This window comes from Cotesia typhae, unplaced genomic scaffold (assembly GCF_013202065.1).
Source record: "Cotesia typhae breed Kobodo isofemale line unplaced genomic scaffold, CoteBio_Ctyphae contig_9, whole genome shotgun sequence".
In the NCBI taxonomy this organism is placed as follows: Eukaryota; Metazoa; Arthropoda; class Insecta; order Hymenoptera; family Braconidae; genus Cotesia; species Cotesia typhae.
This window is the reverse complement of record NW_027423770.1, coordinates 1276944-1298720: the sequence shown is the minus strand read 5'-3', so window position 1 is coordinate 1298720 and position 21777 is coordinate 1276944. Positions and strand designations below refer to the sequence as shown.

At 31.8% G+C, this 21777-nt stretch overlaps 1 protein-coding gene across 6 annotated transcripts in view; it reads right to left on the bottom strand.

The window, feature by feature from the left end:
- The window catches only part of LOC141533470 (dystrobrevin beta), a 633463-nt gene that overhangs the window by 316335 nt on the left and 295351 nt on the right, over positions 1-21777 (bottom strand). For all 6 annotated transcript variants that reach the window (XR_012480273.1, XM_074252367.1, XM_074252368.1 and 3 more), the window contains one exon: positions 13007-13172. Coding sequence is in view for 5 of the 6 variants with exons in the window: in XM_074252367.1 (XP_074108468.1) it covers positions 13007-13172 (166 nt within the window). In the remaining variant the exon portion in view is untranslated. The remainder of the gene's footprint in view (positions 1-13006; positions 13173-21777) is intronic.

The following is a 21777-nucleotide window of genomic DNA, read 5'->3' as shown; positions in this document are numbered from 1 at the left end:
AGCTGATGGAATGCTGAGATTCGACGCGCCTGTGTCGCCCCAAGTGGTTTCCGATCAGAATGCGAAGCTCGAGGTAAAATTTAAGCCGAACCGCGCCAAATGAATTACACTAAGTATGGATGGATGCGTCCGAAAGAAATTTACGATATATTTAATAGAGTGTGAGAGAGAGAGAGAGAGTGAGAGATGAGAAAAGCGACCGGACGAGCCCGCAGTTCAGTTCGCAATCAACGACCAGGGAGACATCTGGGAGTGACAGCGATCAACGAGGGAAACCTGGAATCGGAATTTACGAACGACTGGACGTTGAAGCGACGGGAGCACATCGAGGCTCCACCTGAACGCCGAATGGAGGACTAAAGTGGGAAATCGACCAACCATCGACTATGAAAATTTATCCGACAACGGCTGATTGGACGCGCAGTTTTTAGCTGCGCTAGAGAAAAACCACATGTTGCTGGAAAACGAAAGAGAAAGAAATTCAATTCTGATCTGGATACCTTTCAAGCCACTTTTGATGCGCTGAAAAATTTTTTGTTGTTACACGAAGATCAAGAAGACGTATTATATTGTAAATTCAGCCGCTTACGTGTTGAATTCATTCATTTTGTTAATTTTGAGTGTCGATCTCGCCGTAAGTTAATTTTATTGTGTCATTGCCGTACACCAGAAAGCCAAGAATTATATCAATAGTTTTTTTTTGTAAATCCGACAATGAAAAATTCCGTTGTGACGCCATCGCCGAGAACCTCTGCCGCCGTCAGCACAGCCGATACCTGCTTCCTGGGATTGCACGCCGTGCCGAGAAGTCGACTGAACGGGGTAAGTGCGGTCGCAGTTTGTTAATTTACCTGGGTGACTTCACCGCGATCCGCGATTAACCCGAATTACAAACTATAAATGTTTATTTAATTTATTTTTTTTACGCTGAAATTAACAAAGGACAACTAATTGCGATTTTGAATTTAAGTCCGAAATTAATTGTGTACCGAAATTCAACAATTACGTTGTTGAATTCCGGCTTCGGGGTGACGTCAGCCAGGTGTCCGGTACCAATTTTTTTTTTGTAATACGTTGTTGAGAGATATTGTGTACCGTTGTCGATTGGTTTTGGTAAAGGTTTGAGATTGCCTGCCGCATAGAATTGGCTCGACTCGAGGGCCATCTAAGAGCGCCAATAGACACTATACCTCGAGCTTTGTTCCCGTGTATTGCCCGACGGGTAACAACAGTTACCGACGGTCCTGTTATCCGCCGCGGATGATAACTGATTGACAGATTGTGCCATCGATAATCTACGTACTACAGATCGATGCACTTGATAAATTCATTCCTCAATGCGAATTGAAGAAAATTTTTTTTTGTTGTAATTATTCGACTGATTTCTTGTGACCTACTGTATTAAATTCGTTATTTGTTAAGAAGGAAAATAATTTTTTTTGGTTGTTAATTTGTTTGCGAGGCTCTTATTCGATTCGTTGTTTATATTTTTTGTTATTGCGTACCAGCGATCTTGTTCGACTTCGCGTGCGATTAAATCCGTTACCGATTCCGATTGGTCTGATTTTGGCGATTTTAATCAAATTTTGAACCATTAATTAATTAAAATTTTTATTATTTTTTTTATAAATTCTAGATTTCGTTTGTTAAGAAAGGACAATAGAAACAATTTTTTTTTGTTAATTTTTTTATAAGTTCAATAATTTGTTTGTTAAGAAAAGAAAAGCGAAGACAATTATTTTTTTTTTGTATTGATAAATTCCAAATTTTGTTTGTTAAGAAAAAAAAATAAGCGAAACAATTATTTTTTTTTGTATTGAGAAATTAAAAAATTTGTTGTTAAGAGAAGAAAATAGAAAACATTTTGTTGTTTTATTGATCATATTCAGATTTTGTGATACTGAGAATAGAGAAGTTGCACGTTTTGTAATTATTTTTTTATTCGAAAGTTTGATAGGAATTATTAAGACACTTTAAGTAAAAAATTATTTAACAATTAATTTTTTACGTAATTGTCAATTAAAAATTATACTTTGAACATTTATTTTTAAATGAATGTGACGTCATTATATCGGTTCAGTAACGCCACCACGCGTCGAGTCAATGAAGCATCCATGTTTATGTTTTTAAAATAAATAAAAATAGTTAATATTATATAGGTTATATCTGTTTTGAAAAAATTAATTAGTGTGATTAAAAATTTTTGTCGACTAAAAAAATATTAGAGACAATTAATAATATTTGAAAAGCGTGAGCAAGATGGTTTCTAACAATTTAAAATTAAATATTTCACCAAACCTAGAAAGTTATAAATATTGTTTTGTACCTTCATGTCGCAACACAACTCATTCTACTCCGGAAAAACTTTTTATTTCTGTTCCCAAAAGTGATGAAATAAGAAAACAATGGTGTATTGCAGCTAATTGTCCTGATAGACGTCTTCGAGCAGTGTCGTATTGTTGTGAAGACCATTTTAATGTAAGTAAATATACATAGATACATTTGACATAAATAAATATATCTTGTTAGCAATCGAATCACTCAGCATTTCTAACGATTTTTTATTTATAATTGCAGCTTAAAGAAGATTTAGAAAATTATTTTTATGTAAAAACGGTACCTAAAGCTCGAAAAATTTTTAAAAAAGTTGTGCCTCGATTTTTTAATACAAGTAACACTTCAACAAAAACGAGTTTATTGAACTTGTCTGAATTGAGACTTCAGGATGTGGAAGAAGTGGAGAATATCAGTCCAAATGCTTTACATAAAGACAATAGCAATAATTTCAACCAAATGTATGGTAGTCAATCTGAAAATATAATTCAAACGAATATCACTGATTCAGTAAACGAAAATAGATCACAAGTAATATTATGCGACAAAAAGATACAAGTGAGACCTTACTATCGTAGCGCAGGTATTCAATGTCAGTTAGAAACTAATGTAATTAAAGCTCAAGTAAGATCCATAGCTTTATCACTCATTAAACAGTTTAGTTTATTGAAACCATCTGCAAAAATAAATACTTCAAATTCGTCGTCTGAAGTAGGAGAAAGTAGCTGCGGTCTCACAGAATCTATGGATACAAGTTCTTTCACTGAGCCTTCAACTTCAACAACCTCACAAGAGCTACAATCAATACTTATATTATTAAAAAAGGATTCGTATAATGTTAACAAATCATTAATAGAAACTGATCCTTTACTTTTTGTCGGCATTGAAAAAGAATGTTATTTTATCATAGCAGAGATTGAAAAAATATATCCAGTAGACTACGTTCTTCAAGTTTTTAAAAAAATCCGTTTAAATTGCAGTAATGCTATTTTAGCTTATGATTTTAGCATTTCTCAAAGCCAAGCGGGGCGGATTTTAAACAAATATACGAAAGAAATAAGTCAAATCTTAAAGTCGCTTATAGTTTGGCCACCAGCTAAAACAATACTTAAAAATTTACCAATACAATTTAGATTAAACTTTAATAAAGTTCAATCAATAATTGATTGTTTTGAAATAAGGATTGAAAAACCATCAAATGCCGTTCATCAATCAGCTACTTGGTCTGAGTACAAGAAAAGTAATACCATTAAATATTTAATTTCCTGTACACCAGATGGACTCATAAATTTTATTTCAAAAGGCTACGGTGGTCGAACTTTAGACACAATCATAGTCGAGAACTGTGGTTACCTGGATATTATACCTGATGGCATAACAGTTTTAGCGGATCGTGGATTTAAGAGCGTAGAGGCATTACTTCAGCAGAAAAATTGCACATTGATGCGTCCACCAAGCGTCTCAGATGGACAGCAATCCACGGAAGCCGAAGTAATTTTGACTCGACAAATAGCTAGTTGTAGAATACACATCGAACGGGTAATTAAAAGGATGAGAGATTTCAAATTTATTTAAGGTCATGCTCTACTAGATCATAATTCTTTAAATATTCTTGATGATGTTGTCGTCATTTATGCAGCTCTAGTAAATTTGCAATCACCGATTATTGCTTCAAGCTAAATAAATATAAAATAATAGTATTAGTTATTAATGAATGCAATAAGATTATATTATATTGTAGAATTTTTGTATTCTATAATATTAAGTTTGTGAATTTTATTAAAAATATACAACGTACAAACATTTAAACATTATCTGTATTTAACATTATTACAGAGCAAATGTTTTTATGCCAAAATATCATTGCTTTGTGCATTACTGAGTTGATATAATTAAAATCAAAATTTTCCTGAATAATTGTTACTTTATTATTTTCTTTAAAATTATGATCAGCAACACAAAAGTAACCTAATTTTTTTTTTGGCAAAAAACATTTGCATTTGGATTTGGGCTTTATATTTTGCAGTTATTTTTCCACGATTACAATAGTTTTTGAATGATTTTTCATTAGTTGGGCATTTTACTTCAACAACAAATGTTTCTCCTACACCATCTGGTGATGCACCAAACACTGGAAAGTCACTACTCAAAAATAATCCTGATTTTTGTATTGGAGAATTTATTATACTTCTAACGATATCAATTACACTGTCTTCTAAGTCTCGGCCTCTTTTCATAGCAAATGTATCTCTTATTTTTCCTCCCATCAAAACATTGAATAAACTACCTCTTTCTGTTTTACATTGAGCTACATCATATAATTTGGATGCTGTAATTCTTGCATATCGCAGTTCATACCATAAGTGATTTTTACTTTGTTCCTGTGTGGCTTTTTCAATATACTTTAAATTTTCAGACGTTAAAAAACTAGCACAATGTTGCAAAAAAAAATTAATGTTTTTCCTATCTCCTGAATATGTTAATCCCAAATGATAAATGGAGCATAACTCTAAAACAGATGGAGGAGACAAATGCTTGATTAGATGAGATTTTGAATAAGCTTGACGTGACTCTAAAATATTTTTTACAAATTCTTCGGGTTGAAATGATGAACTAGCATTCTTATTTTCATCACTCAGTTGTAACTGAGGTGACGACTTAATTATTTCAGTTAGCTCCAAAAACTTATCTTCTTTACCTACTCTGACAAGTTTAGGTTTAACCCAATAAGCTTCAACAGAAGTACATGCTGGCTCTTCAGTACGGCGATTCAGCCACTTTAATAAAGCTGCAACATGTTTGCATCCACCTTGAGCTGCAGCACAACTGAGACAATGGGCATCTTCTATTTCTTGTTTCACTTCATTGACAGCAACAGTTAACATATACAGTTTTCCACGTACTTTATGTTCTGGACAAATTTTTGCTTTTACAAAACATTTATTCTTTTCCCTTTTTACTTGCACGTAACCAATAGCATGATCACTATAATCGAATCTGGACGACCTATTATTAAAATTAAAAAATAATTTGTGTAAGTGTAAATAATTTTAAAGAATTATAATTTAATTATTTGATGATTTTGTAAATATATTTTTAAATTTTTTATTATTGACTTACCGGTTCATTTTGACACCACTTGACTCCACTACATTATAACATGGATTTTCAGAAATATATTTTAAAAACATGTCAAAATCAACTTTCGGCAGATTTTGAGATGTTGCTTTTGTAAAACCAACGTCAACCATATTCAATTTTAATGCGAAAATACTTCAGATTTTTATAAAAACAATTTATAATATCTCGTATTTTTGTTGTGATGGTTGTTTTTAAGAGGTTAAGTGAGACTATTTTGTTATGACACATGGAGAACTGAATATAGAAAATACAAGTGTATAGTACGATTCTGATTGGCTCTCACTCTCAACGGATATAGTGACGTCACAACCAATGAGGAATCGTTTTTATCGCGCCTGAATTTATTTATTTTTTATAATTTATTTATAAAAAAAAAATTTGTTATTTGAAAAAAAAATTTTTTAAACATGCTTCAAATTAATTATTCTTTTATATATATATATATATATATATATATATATATATATATATATATATATATATATATATATATATATATATATATATATTAGGTGGGTCAAAAAAATCGAATAATTTATTTTTGATTTTATACTCTGAAAAATAGGTTCGTAGACACCTAAAAAGAATTCTCTCCAAGTATAAGCTCTTAATTATAACGGGAAGGTCCTCCGCTTTGCGGGTTTCTATTTTTTCGAATAATCAGATAAAAAAATTTATATCTCGCTTCCAACTGCTTGGAAAAATATTCCGTGGCATAGATTTTGTGAGAAATTGAATGCTTTACAAAAAGGTCTCTTATGACTTTTTCAAAAACTCAACCGATTAAAAGATATTCATAGTTGAAGTTTGGCTATTTTAAGGAAAATATTCGTTTTTATTATGAATTTTATAAGTCGATGAAAAAAATTATTTCGGATTGCGGAACTCATGATTTTGTAGGAAATTTACTGCTCTACAAAAATGGTCTCTTATGATTTTTTGATTAAGTGAAGCCGTTACGAGATATTCATCGTCAAACATTAACGAATATCAATATTTCCAGTTTTTGATCAATAATTCGATAAATTTTAATTTAAACTATGAGTTTCAGGAAAATTTACATAAATTTGAGTTTCGATCGATAAAGAAATGTTATAATAAGTTAGATAAAGAATTATTGGAATTATCATTGATTTTCCTTGGAGAAATGCCTCAAGAAAAGATTTCTTTCAAACGTCCTGGTGCTGTTCATCATGCTAGATGGATGGCTAAGGCCATTTATAGTTTGAAAATGTATCTATTCAGAGATGAATTCAAACTCTCTCAGAAAGAATTGCATGGTCTTCGTCATTTCTGTATTTTTATAGTCACATTGTATTTAAAAGCTTGGTTTTCATCAACTTCTGCAACAACTGCTGCTTATCATGACTTGCAGTTTATGAAAAATTTATTGGAGTACAAACATATCAATCCTTTGATTTCTTCAGCTACGTGTGAAAAAATGATTTCGCACTTATGGTATTTGAGCGATGAACTTGCCATTTTATCACTGTTTGACGATGGCGTTCCATTAGAAGTAAAAAAACGTATTGTTGAAGCTGTTAATACTCGTGAAGGTACAGATTCTAAAGCTAAAAGATTTGTAATTGCTAAAAAGATTTGAATTCATTGGCGCAGAGAACTCTGAGTGACTTTGTGTCTAAAAAGTCATTAAATCTTTTCAAAATCTTCGATCTACCGTATGACTTTCTTGATGTCGATGTTGAATTATGGCCTACTAATGAGAGTTATCTCGAAAATAAAGAATACTTTCAACAACTAAAAGTTGTCAATGATTCAGCAGAGCGAGCTGTTGCATTAGTCAGTGAATATAATCAATGCTTGACAAAAATGAAGAACAATTCCAGTACTTATTGCAAGTTGTCAAAGAACATCAAAAACATTCCCAAATTGTAATAAAAGAAATTATTTATAGTAATAGCGTACTGTTATGTTAAAAATATAGACAATTATATTGCAATTGATAATTCAATAAAAATTTATCTATAAAAAAGTTAAATACTGGTTGTTTCTCACTTGATTCAATACTTTTCATATTAAATTTGACAAAGAAATATGTCATTCACTTCAAATTAAACTAATCATTGGCTATATGTCGAAAAAAATGCTCTAATTTCTTGTTTTAATGCAATCAAACAAGCTCAAGACTGAAAACAATATTAAAAAAATTGTTTATAACATTTCTTTATCGATCGAAACTCAAATTTATGTAAATTTTCCTGAAACTCATAGTTTAAATTAAAATTTATCGAATTATTGATCAAAAACTGGAAATATTGATATTCGTTAATGTTTGACGATGAATATCTCGTAACGGCTTCACTTAATCAAAAATCATAAGAGACCATTTTTGTAGAGCAGTAAATTTCCTACAAAATCATGAGTTCCGCAATCCGAAATAATTTTTTTCATCGACTTATAAAATTCATAATAAAAACGAATATTTTCCTTAAAATAGCCAAACTTCAACTATGAATATCTTTTAATCGGTTGAGTTTTTGAAAAAGTCATAAGAGACCTTTTTTGTAAAGCATTCAATTTCTCACAAAATCTATGCCACGGAATATTTTTCCAAGCAGTTGGAAGCGAGATATAAATTTTTTTATCTGATTATTCGAAAAAAATAGAAACCCGCAAAGCGGAGGACCTTCCCGTTATAATTAAGAGCTTATACTTGGAGAGAATTCTTTTTAGGTGTCTACGAACCTATTTTTCAGAGTATAAAATCAAAAATAAATTATTCGATTTTTTTGACCCACCCATATATATATATATATATATATATATATATATATATATATATATATATATATATATATATATATATATGTATATCTTTTACTTTCTCGTATTTTCAGAAGAGTAAAAGGTATTTTGTTAACAGAATTCTTTGATATAAACGCCAAACCTGCTCCAAACTTTAGTACCATTATCATAGCTGGTGATTTACATTGTAATCTACTTGAAAATATCTATACCGCTAATCTTTTAATAGATTTTATCACTGAATTATCACTGTATTATGGCCTTATGGGGCAACATTCCATAAAAATAACTGTGATTCATGGCTCGATGTGATTTTGTTAGACAATGAAAGTAAGTTAGTTTCTTACACCAAATCTGACTCTCCATTCATTTATGGTCACGATTGCTTACTCTGCCGGTATTTTGTTGAAAACCATAAGCAAATTGATAAAAAAATTACATTTAGAAATTTAAAAACCATTTAGCTTTATCAAAGTCATTAATGAATTCATTAAATGTTTATGATACGGTATTAGAGCATTCAGATACAAATGAGCTTCTGGATATTTTCACCACCGAAACTATATTAACTTTAGATGCTTTTGCGCCAGTCATCACAAGAAAGATACGGCGACATAGAAATCACTGTTTTACAAAATAATTAAGAATGAAGTGCAAAGAGCGAGATCAACTTTACGAGAAAGCGAAAAGAAATCAAGATCCCAACTTGCTTGCTCTTTATGAATTGAGAAGAAAAGAATTGAAAAACCAGTTGCATCATAAGCGTGAAGAATACTTGAAAAATGCACTGTTGAATCTACCACATGGCTCAACTGTCTGGAGCAAACTAAAATAACTTAGATTCATGAAGTCAAATCCGTTGTCACCGCTAAATTTCTTTGATTTACTTGAGTTGAACGAATATTATGCTAACATAGTCAGGAAGCATCTACCATGTAGCACTGATTTTCTAAACTTGATACCTGTGAAGCATTCTTAAAAGGTTGAATGCTCATTTAATTGGTCTAGACTTGATATTGTAGATGTAACAAAAGCCCTACATCTTACTGTTTCAAAATCAAAAGGAAGGAGTCCTGATGGGTTAGTTCTAAGATGGTTGAGAGATCATTTTCCGCAAATTTCATTCTTACTCACTGTTGTATTCAACAGATCTCTTGACACTGGAATCTTTCCTGATATTCGGAAGATTATCTTTATAATACCCTTGAATTAAATAACACCACCTAGATCTCCCTCAGACACTCGACCAGTTGCAAATTTGTCGCATTTGGCTAAAGTATTTAAAAGAATTATTGCTAATCAGGTGATAATGTATCTGGAAGACAATCAGCTACTTGATCCTTTCCAATCTGGATTTAGGAAATATCACAGTACCCAAACGACATTACTAAAGCTCACTGATGACATCAGACAAGCTATGGATGGGAGTAAACGGACTATCATAATCTTTTTCGATTTAAGTAAGGCCTTCGATTATGTTGATTCCAAGGTTATACTGATTGCACTATTTGAACTTGGTTTTTCATTGGAAACTATTAACTGGTTTTTCTCATATTTATCAAATAGATCTCAGTCAGTTCTAAATGAACATGGGATTCCTATTGAATTACTAAAAACATCTTCAGGAGTTCCACAAGGATCTGTTCTTGGACCGATATTGTTCTTAATAGTTGTGAATTCTGTGGTCCGTTGGCTGGCTCATTGTAAACACGGCCTTTTTGCTGATGATATGTACATCTACCAGCACTTCTATATTTATCAAGTTCACGAAGCAGTCAGACAGTTAACACTCGATGCTGAATTAGTTGTATCGTGGACCCGGAAGCATGGACTACAGTTAAATTTAGACAAAACAAAGGCTATGATTATGGGATCAGACAGTAAATTAAGAAGACTTGCTGAAGAGGAAATACCCTCTATCGTGATTGATGGAGTTGCATTACCTTATGTCAACTTGACAAAGTGCTTGGGCTTACATTTGAGTAGCAACTTATCTTGGAATCACCATGTATCACAAGTAACGAGGAAAGTGAATTCAGCATTGCATTCATTGAAAGTTCGCAAAAATATTTATTCAACTGATATCCGAAGACTATTGGTTTCAGGTGATAATGATACTGGTGATAATGACTTAAAATTACAACGAGCAGTAAACTCCTCAATAAGATTTATATTTGGTCTTAGACGAGATGAACATGTCACCGCTTATCGTCGAGAACTAGGTTGGCTATCAGTAAAATATCGTCGAATGTATTTTTTGCTGTGTTACTTCTACAAGTTGCTGGAAATCGGTAAACCGGGCTATCTACGAGATGCATTCTTGGAAGAAACTGATGTGCGACGCTCTAGTAGATTAGCAGCTAAAAACGACACTGTATTTAAACTACCTCACTTTGCTACTACCTATTTAGAGCGTTCATTTATAGTTACTGTGATAAGAGTGTGGGAGGAGCTACCTGACGACATTGTTAACTCAAGCAGTTTGGAGGTATTTAAAAATAAAATTTTTGACCATTTATTAAATTTGGATAATTGAAAAATCGCTTGATGACTCGTAATATTCTCAATTATTGTGAAATTTACCTTAATATGTCTTTATATTTCAAATGTTATTTAAAATTTAGAGTTATTTGTTGAATCAGATAAGATTTAAAATTTGCTTAATATCGCTAAAATATTTAGTAAAATGCTTAGAATTAATTTTAATTTATGTACTTGCAATATTAATATTAAATATGTAAAAAATTTTTTGTATTTATTATAATTGAATATTGCCATTTGGCTTGTGCCTTGGCATGAATAAACTATCAATCAATCAATCAATCAATCTCTCTCTATCCCATCTGGCAAAAGTGTTTGAAAGAATCATTGCAAATCAAGTGATAACCTATCTGGAGGATAATGAGTTACTCGACCCATTTCAATCTGGATTTAGGAAACATCACAGCACACAATCAGCATTACTGAGGCTCACTGATGATATTAGGCAGGCGATGGACAAGAATAAACTTACCATAATAGTCTTATTTGATTTGAGTAAGGCTTTTGACTATGTTGACCCCAAGATCATACTGATTGCGTTATTTGAGCTTGGTTTTTCAATGGAAACAATTATCTGGTTTTTCTCCTACTTATCAAATCGCTCTCAGTCAATACTGAATAATCTTGGGACTCCAATTCAGCTCCTTAGAACTTCATCTGGTGTTCCTCAAGGTTCTGTACTTGGTCCAATCCTGTTTTTAATTGTCATGAATTCTGTTATCAGATGGCTAGTGTATTGTAATCATGGACTGTTTGCTGATGACAAATATATTTATCTACACTTCTTTATGTATCAACTACAAGAGGCAGTCAGACAGGTCAACATTGATGCACAATCAGTTACGGATTGGGCAAGGAAGCATGGCTTGGAAATAAACATGTCCAAGACCAAAGCAATGATCTTGGGTTCAAATAGCAAGCTGAAACAACTGAGTAATTTTGATCTGCCACCTATTATTATAGATGGTGTCATAATTCCATATGTTGATACTACCAAGTGCTTGGGATTACACATCAGTAGGAACCTAAGTTGGAATCATCATGGCAAGCTAGTGGTTAGCAAAATTAATTCAGCCTTGCATTCTCTCAAGGTTCGGAAGAACATTTTCTCAACTGACATCAGGAAATTGTTAGTATCATCAACCATCTTACCACTTGTTGATTATTGTTCCATCGTATTAGTAGACTCAACATCTAAAAATGACTTGAAACTTCAACGTGCAATAAATTGCTCAATTAGATTCATTTTTAATCTTAGAAAAGATGAGCATATAATACCTTATCAACGAGAATTGGGATGGCTCACTGTGAAATATCGTAGAATGTACTTCATGAGTTGTTACTTCTTTAAGCTACTTCAAGTTGGTAAACCCAAGTAGGTACAAGCAGGTGCGAGATTCTTTTGTTGAAGAGACCGAAGTCAGAAGTTCAGATAGGTTAGCAGCCAAAAAACACTCTCTTTACACGTTTCCGCATTTTGCTACGACCTTCATGGAGCGGTCATTCCAAGTGAGTGTAATACGATTGTGGGAAGAACTACCTGAAGAGATTGTCAACTCATCTAGTCTTGAAGTGTTCAAAAATAAAATTTTTGACCATTTGTTGAATTTGGATTATTAATTATGTTATTGTAAAGTGATAAGTTCTCTGAAAATTACTGTTAGATTCGAAGTGTTAAATTCTCCAACTTTGTTCTTTTATCAGCTGTTATTAATTGAATAATTTATTGACTTTGTTAGTTGAATCAGATAAAATTAATATAAATTTTTATACTAGATTTTTACTCTAGTTTATGTACTTATAAAATTTTGCTATTATTACTGTATTTGTAAATCATATTGTATTTAAAATTGCCATTTGGCTTGTGCATTGGCATTAATAAACTATCAATCTAATCTTCTCTCTCTCTCTCTCTCTCTCTCTCTCTCTCTCTCTCTCTCTCTCTCTCTCTCTCTCTCTCTCTCTCTCTCTCTCTCTCTCTCTCTCTCTCTCTCTCTCTTAATTAATTCAGTTCTATTGGACTGTAATGATATTTGATATTTATCTAATAGACTTTAGAGACTTTTTGTCTATTGATGACAGAATTAATATACTTATGATCTTTTTTATCTTTCTTAGACGATTTTTAATCTGAGTTTTATGCTTTGAATTATCTTCAAATTAAGAAATGTAGGATAATTTCAATACAACATTCAGCTTGTGAGATTAATAAATTAAAAGTTACCTTCAATGTTCTCATTATCTCTTCCAATTGTATCATAAGATGTTTACGAGAATCTTGTAAGCTTGCTAAGTGTGTTTCTAATTCATCTTTTCTTGATCTCAATGCTCGAAGTTCACTCATCAAGACTGGATTATCAACTCCAGCTGTTTCTTTTTCTTGGTGTTTCCTAAATGAAAATAATTCAATTAATTTCTTTATCATAAGGTAGTTTGAGAGCCAAATGACTTCCATTTTACCCCATATTTCTTTATATTCATTCGAAAGATTATGATTAAATACATCTATAGAAAGAAAATTTAATTTTTTCAGCCGACCATTTAAGAAATATAATTAATTAGTGATTCATCAAAAACCAGCGAACTTGACTTCATGAAAAAAACTTTTCAATAGATAGAACAGTGTTTCATACATATTCTATTAAAATTTTATAACGATTTACCACATAGTTTCAATTCAGTTAGTTTTTTAATATCAAAAATTGGTTTCTCTCTTTGTCGTTTGTTAGAGAAATTACCCCTCCACTTTTATCAGGAAAAAATGGCGACTTCTTGGTGCGCGGCGAATTTGAAATTGAATTATAATCATAAAATTGTTTGCATTGAAATAAATTGGTATTGAACATACATTAAAAGTTCACGGACATTACAACAGATTTAACATATTGAAGTGATTTTTGCAAATTTAAACAATAAATGAACACCGTGAGCAACTATTTTAAGTATCGATCTTTCATAACCTATAACAATTGTTATCGTTTTAGGACAGCCCAGTGACTATATGTCATTTGCCCATGTTGCATTTGCCCCAAACAACATGGCGCTGAAACAGAAGAAGATAATAACGCCATCTAATGACAAAAAAAGTACTAATCGGCGGATAACTAATAAAACAATGAATAGATGGCGATGTAAAGCGAACAATTACGAAAATAAATGATAATTAAAATAAAACAATTAATAATTTACAATAATAGACGATTAAAAATATTGTAATGATGAGAAAAACATAATAATAATAATAATCATAATAAATTTCAGTATCGAATCGAGCTTATATGCTTTGTCGAGGAGTGCTCTACCTGAGTTTGGCAGGGAAACAGTTAAAATATCCACAATATGGAGTTCTCCCGGGAAAACACTTGGAATACCAAGCACAGGCCTGGATAATTATTTTTGATGGTAAAATTTGCTCTAAATGTTCACCAGGTACTTTCTACAGGAACTTTTTATGGAAAACGCTTGGTTTACTCATACTAGGTTCTAATAATTATTATTAAAATCCAATTTCGGTCATACGCGTCATCCAGGTGTTTTGTACTGGAGTTTTCCCGTGAAAACACTTGAAATACCCAGCACAGACCTTGATAATTATTTTTGATGGTAAAATTTGCTCTAAATGTTCACCAGGTACTTTCTACAGGAACTTTTTATGGAAAACGCTTGGTTTACTCATACTAGGTTCTAATAATTATTATTAAAATCCAATTTCGGTCATACGCGTCATCTAGGTGTTTTCTATTATAGTTTTTCCGGGAAAACCCTTGGAATATTAAGCATAGGCCGAGATAATTATTTTTAAATTTCAACTTTGCTCCAAATGTTCTCTAGGTACTTTCTACAGGAACTTTTCCTGTGAAACGCTTGGTATATTAATACCAGATTCTAATAATTATTATTAAATTCTAATTTCGGTTATATGCGTCATCCCGTTGTTTTCTATTATTGTTTTTCCGGGAAAACATTTAAAATACCAAGCGCAGGCCTTGATAATTATTTTTAAAGTTTAACGTTGTTCCAAATGTTCCCTAGGTACTTTCTACAGGAACTTTTCCTGGAAAACGCTCGGTATACTCATACTAGGGCCTAATAATTATTATTAAAACCCAATTTCGGTCATACACGTGATCCAGGTGTATTCTACTGGAGTTTACCGGTGAAAACACTTGAAATACCCAGCACAGACCTTGATAATTATTTTTGATGGTAAAATTTGCTCTAAATGTTCACCAGGTACTTTCTACAGGTACCTTTTATGGAAAACGCTTGGTTTACTCATACTAGGTTCTAATAATTATTATTAAAGTACAATTTCGGTTATATGCGTCATCCAGGTGTTTTCTATTATAGTTTTTCCGGGAAAACACTTGAAATATTAAGCATAGGCCGAGATAATTATTTTTAAAGTTCAACGTTGCTCCAAATGTTCTCTAGGTACTTTCTACAGGAACTTTTCCTGTGAACTGCTTGGTATATTAATACCAGATTCTGATAATTATTATTAAAGTCTAATTTCGGTTATACCGGTCAGCCAGGTGCTTTCTACTGGAGTTTTCCCGGGAAAACACTTGGAATATTAAGCATAGGCCGAGATAATGATTTTTAATGTTCAAATTTGCTCTAAATGTTCTTTAGGTACTTTCTACAAGAACTTTTACTGGAAAACGCTTGGTATACTCATACTCGGTTCGAATAATCATTATTAAAATCCAATTTCGGTCATACGCGTCATCCACGTGTTTTCTACTGGAGTTTTCCCGGGAAAACACTTGGAATACCGAGCACAGGCCTTGATAATTATTTTTCAAGTTCAACATTGCACAAAATGTTCCCTAGGTACTTTCTACAGGAACTTTTCGTGTAAAACGCTGGGTATATTAATACCAGATTCTAATAATTATTATTAAATTCTAATTTCGGTTATACGGGTCAGCCAGGTGTTTTCTATTAGAGTTTGTCCGAAAAACACTTGAAATACCAAGCAAAGGCCTTGATAATTATTTTTAAAGTTTACCTTTGCTCCATATGTTCTCAAGGTACTTTCTACAGGAACCTTTCTTGGATAACGCTTGGTATACTCACACCAGGTTCTAATAATTATTATTAATATCCAATTTCGGTCATACGCGTCATCCAGGTGTTTTCTATTATAGTTTTTCCGGAAAAATATTTGAAATACCAAGCACAGGCCTTGATAATTATTTTTAAAGTTTAACTTTGATCCAACTATTCTCTAGGTTCTTTCTACAGGCACTTTTCTTGGAAAACGCTAGGTATACTCATACTAGGATCTAATAATTATTATTAAAATACAATTTCGGTCATACGCGTCATCCAGGTGTTTTCTACTGGAGTTTTTCCTGGAAAACACTTGGAATACCCAGCACAGACCTTGGTAATTATTTTTGATGTTCAAATTTGCTCTAAATGTTCTCCAGGTACTTTTCACTAAACCTTTTCCTTGGATACTACTTCTCAAAACGTGATCTAGATCCTAGATAAGATTATAAGCTACTGTGAGTGTACTCATACTAGGTTTTAATAATTATTCTTTAAGTCTACCTCAAGTTTTATGTGTTATCTATCAATTTTTTACACAGGGATTATCTAAAAAATACTTGCTATAAAAAGACCAGGTTTTGATAATAATTTTCTAACTCAAATTCAGGTTCTAAGTTTCCTCCAGGTATTTTTAACAAGAGATTCTCTCTGAAAACACTAAAACATATCCAGATTAGGTATTGGTTAATATCTTTAAGTCTAACTTAAAGGGGAAAATACTTTGATGAGGCCGTTTTCATGTTGAGTTTAATTAATTTTTTCAGGGTATAAAAAATCAATTTTTTTTTTAAACTATGAGGCTATTCTATACATATCTTTATGAGTGCTTTTTCGTATTAAACAACAATATTACTTAACAAATAGAGGAGATATCATCTGATACACATCGCAGGTTGTATTCCGACTCTGCAGTTTGTATGTAGTATGGAAGCCAAAATTTTTATCTGAAATCAATGGCTCAGAAAAATTACTTTTTTTATATGTGTATCTTCTTTATAATGAACCTTAATTAAAATGAAAAAAGTAAAAATTTAGAGTTATTATAGCGCTGTGAAATTAAGTTCTGATTTCTTACCTTTTTTTTATACATTGTTTACTTAAAAAAAGATAGTTTTAATAAAAATATCACTTATAATAAAGGTTTACATCCAGCGTAATTGTATAGAGAAAAGTAATTTCTTTGTGCTATTGACTTTAGATAAAAATTGTAGCTTTCATAGTGCACACCAACTGCTAAGACGACTGACAATTAACGATTTGGATTAGCTGATCTTCGCGACTTTTTCCGTTATATCGTTGTAAAACATTGAAAAATATAAGTATATGTTTAAAATAATTCGATAGTTTCAATAAATAACATTTATTTTCATACTTTCAAAAAATTAAGGAAAAATCAGCATGAAAACGTATTTCTACACGTTTTTCCCCCCTTAACTTCTAGGTGTTCTCAACGTATTTACTATAAAAAGTTTTCGTAGAAAATACTTGGAATACTCAAATTAGACATTCATAATTTTGTTAAAAGTTGAACCCTAAAACATCCTCAAGCGTTTTCCTCCGAAGATTTTCATCAGAGACTATTGGAATATTCAGCTTAGGGAATGATAATTATTTTAACAGTTCAACTCAAGTCTTAAGTGTCCTCCAGGTATTTTCCAAAAAAGGTTTTCAACCGAAACACTAGGAATACCCAGCCTAAATATTTATGATTTATTCTATAATTTAATCCAGCTCCATGATGTTGTCTATGTTTGTTTTTTAACGGTTGTCCTCAAAATACTTCAAGTACTTTGTACTGGTATTAATAATTTATTATATTGCTTACTGTAGTTCTCAGGATTTATAATTTAGAATCACTGTCGTTTTTAGCATCTGTTTTTCAGTTGTTCTTTATTTTAATTGGCGAATTTCACTCAAGTACCTCGTTTCTTAGCAACATTTGTTAATTAACTTATAAAAGTTTTACTTCGTTCCCCGAGTGTGACGTTAAAAAAATTATAAAAATTGTGTTTTATTATATTTAATTTTAATTTTATTGAAAAAATTACTTACTTTTATTATTTTTTTTAAGTTGAAATAGCAGTCTGATTTTTACAGTTTGTGTATATTATTTTCTTTAAATATTATCTATTTTACACAAATTTTTTTATTACTTTTTTTTTTATTTATTTATATTTACATTTGTACATATATACATTTTTATAATGCCGCGGAAAAAAGTGAGTGATGAAGATAGGAAAATATTAAAGCAGTTGGCTCAAGACAACCAAATAATTGATGGCTTTTTATTTAACATAAAAGATTATGTTTACTCGAAAGGAGAGCCAGTTGTGTAAGTATTTTTTTTTCTATATTTAACAAAAAATTAATAATTTTTCGATAGTTAATATTTACAATTTTTTTTTATTAATTTTTAACTTCTCGCTAAGAAAATTAAAAATTTTTAAAAATAGGTAAGTTATTGGTTTTACCCCGTTGTGAAAAAATTGAGTTTTCATCAGGTCTCGTCGATTTAAGGTCACAGGAAGCTTATCTGACTATCCCGTGACATGTACTTGTAGTTTCGAACGTTTACAAAACTAAAAATTTAAAAAAATCAATTAAGAAAGGACTTTGATATAAGATCTGATGATCCGGAGAATGATGGATATAAACTTTTTCTCTCGTAAAAAAAATTTACAGATGATCTCATTGCGAAACTACCCCTAAAACCCACTCCTGCAGGGACATTTCTATTTCGCTACTTTAACCCATTCTAAAATTAAAAAAAGTTATCCGGAAACATTTTTTTAATTTTTCTACAATTAATAAACCCCATTTTAAATTTCTGAACCACTCCTTAAACCCACCGCTACAGAAGATATTATTATTTCGCAACTTTAACCCACTTTAAAATTAAAAAAAGTTATCCATAAAAAATTTTTTTTATTAAATTATTAATAGCAGATAAATTTAATAAATTTTTCTGGATAACTTTTTTTTATTTTAAAAACGGTTAAAATAGCGAAAAAGTAATATCGCTGGTAGGGGTGGGCCTTAGGGGTAGTTCCGAGATTTGGAATGGGGCTTATTAACTGCAGAAAAATTAAACAAATGTTTACGGATGACTTTTTTTAATTTTAAAATGGGTGAAAGTTAAGAAATAGAAATGTCCCTGTAGGGTTGAGTCTTAGAGGTAGTTCCACAATCAGGTTATCTTTAAATTTTTTTTACGTGAGAAAAACTTTCTATTATCCATTCTCTGGGTCGTCAAATCCTATATCAGAATACGTTTTTTATTTATTTATTTATTTTTTTGATTTTTCGTTTTGTAATGAAAATTGAAGCTTAATAATAGAGTTTTACGATGCGATTCACCGAATTTCAATATCTTGTCTAGTCCAGAAATTACACTAAGTTGGAGTGGTGAAAACATCGATTTTTCCGATATTTAAAATTTCAAAATCCTGTCATTTTCAAACTACTCGTCCGATTGAGTTCATCTTCGAACTTAATCTTAGTCTTTATCGATAGATAAAGCATGTTGAGTCTGAAAAGAACCGGATATAAATTGAAAATGCTATCGTGCTGACAAGCCGCGTTATATCGTATAAATATATATATATATATATATATATATATATATATATATATATATATATATATATATATATATATATATATATATATATATATATATATATATATATATATATGTCGGAGGAAGAGTGGTTCGGGCATCGTTAGGGTCCTTTGGATCATTATCAGCCATCTTTATTTATTTTTACAATAATCAAATATAATAAAGACTTTGATTTAAAATATAACGTACACTAACTCGTACAAATAATAAATTTAATTACAAATATTCTACTGCGATTGATATAACAGTTAAAGACGTTTTGGGAATAAGACCGAGAACGAATCCGGGGTCAGCAGGATGTATGCGATCCTTACTTGATCAATGCTCAACGAGAACTACTCTCCCAAGTACCCTAAGTACTTATTCACTCAAAAATTATTTCGACAGCCCTCATTGTCTGTCGATATTTCTAACTATATACTTTTTACTTCTATCCTGTGACCTCGGCTACGTTTGGTGACCATTGTCACTCCGGACTTAAGCCCATCGTTATAACCATAAAAAATATAACTAGCTTAAATCATAAATAATATCTAAATATTCTATGCTTTACGATTTTGCTTAAAATTAACAGACAAACTAAAATATTGGGAATTTCCAATCTCTGGGAAAACCCAGCTCGATATTATCTCCGACACGGCCAACCTGACGATCACACGTCCTCGGGTGCATCAGTAAACATGTTATTACAAACCGTGTCAATTTTTTTTTTTTTTTTTTTTTTTTTAAACAAATAATTTTCCTTTATTCAGAGGCTCATTTAAGCTACAAAAACTCTCGACTATCAAATCTAACAGACTTAGCTTCTTGAAGGTGCCTTTTCAAAATTTCTACGATTGTCTATCCCAGCGATCATGCAGGCTATGTTCATCACCACCCCAGGTATAGACCCTTAGCACACAATGGTCTGCAACTGTATATTACATACAGCAAAACTGTGTACCACCATAGTTACTCAACTATGTACACCAGTATTCATAATCTTTTCTACATTGTCAACCAATGACACATGTAGTACAACACAATTTTCTTCTCAGGCCCCCGCTACCTCACCAACTGCCCATCGCCCCCTGACAATCTTAGCAACCAAGATTGATTCAAATCACCCTGGATTTGCAGTTACGACTACAGCTTGGTCCAAGTAGTTTGACCCCAGAAGTAAAATTTTCTTATCGCCACCACATCATCTACTGCCCATCACACTCTGGCCAAACCACCATTGATTTGCCATTATGACCTACAGCCTGATGCGAGTGATGCGACTTTCATCAACTACCATTAGTGCTCGGTCTTTCCCCGGTGGTTTCTGACTCTGTCTCAGAGTTATTCTGAGAAACTTCCTGTTCATCACCCTCATGATCATCTGGTATATCCAATTCAATAGGGATATGACTTTCCGGCATTTTCCTCAAATTCTCATGACTATATTTATAAGTCCTATTATTGTCTAACGACTTCAAAGTATACCGATCGCCATCGAGAATTTCCGCCACTACAAATGGACCTCTAAACTTAGGATCAAGCTTCGTTTGATTTCTCTCTTCGTTCTTAATTAACACGAAATCTCCTATCTTAAATGGTATAATTTTTGCTTTATTTTTATCAAATCTATACTTATCATACTTAGCATTTATTTCTATGTTCTCAATAGCTTTCTGCCTTACGTCAGAGATATCTATTTCTTTATCTACCTGGCCAACTACCATTCCTAAAGGTCTGGCTACTTTACCAATTAACAATTCTAATGGACTCGCATTAGTGACTCGATTGGTAGTGCAATTCATTGCTAAGTGAATTTCATTTACAACTGCTTGCCAAGAGTTTCTACTCGTTTCGGCTGCAGTAAACATACTTTTTAGGGTACTCATTACGCGTTCTACCTGACCATTAGCTCGACTAGAACCCGCAGCTATAAGATGTAATTTTGAGTTTTGTGAGGTACAATACTCTTGAAATTCTTTACTTGTGAAACATCTACCTTGATCCGCAATTATGCGGGTCGGTGGGCCAAACAATGATATAGCGTTTTTAAGAGCCTTAATAGTATTGACACTATCTATTTTTCGAGTATGATATAATAAAACAAATTTAGTGAAAGCATCTATCAACACGACAACGTATTCTTTTGAATCATTTTTACCCGTTAATTTACCTGTAATATCCATGTGTACTGTATGCCAAGGGATGCTGGTCTTAGGAATAGGATGAAGCTCTGCTTGTACTTTGCCTGAGCTTGACTTGGAAACTCTGCAAGTATAACAGTTATCAATGAATTTACGAACATATTTCGTAATTCCTTCAAACCAGTAATA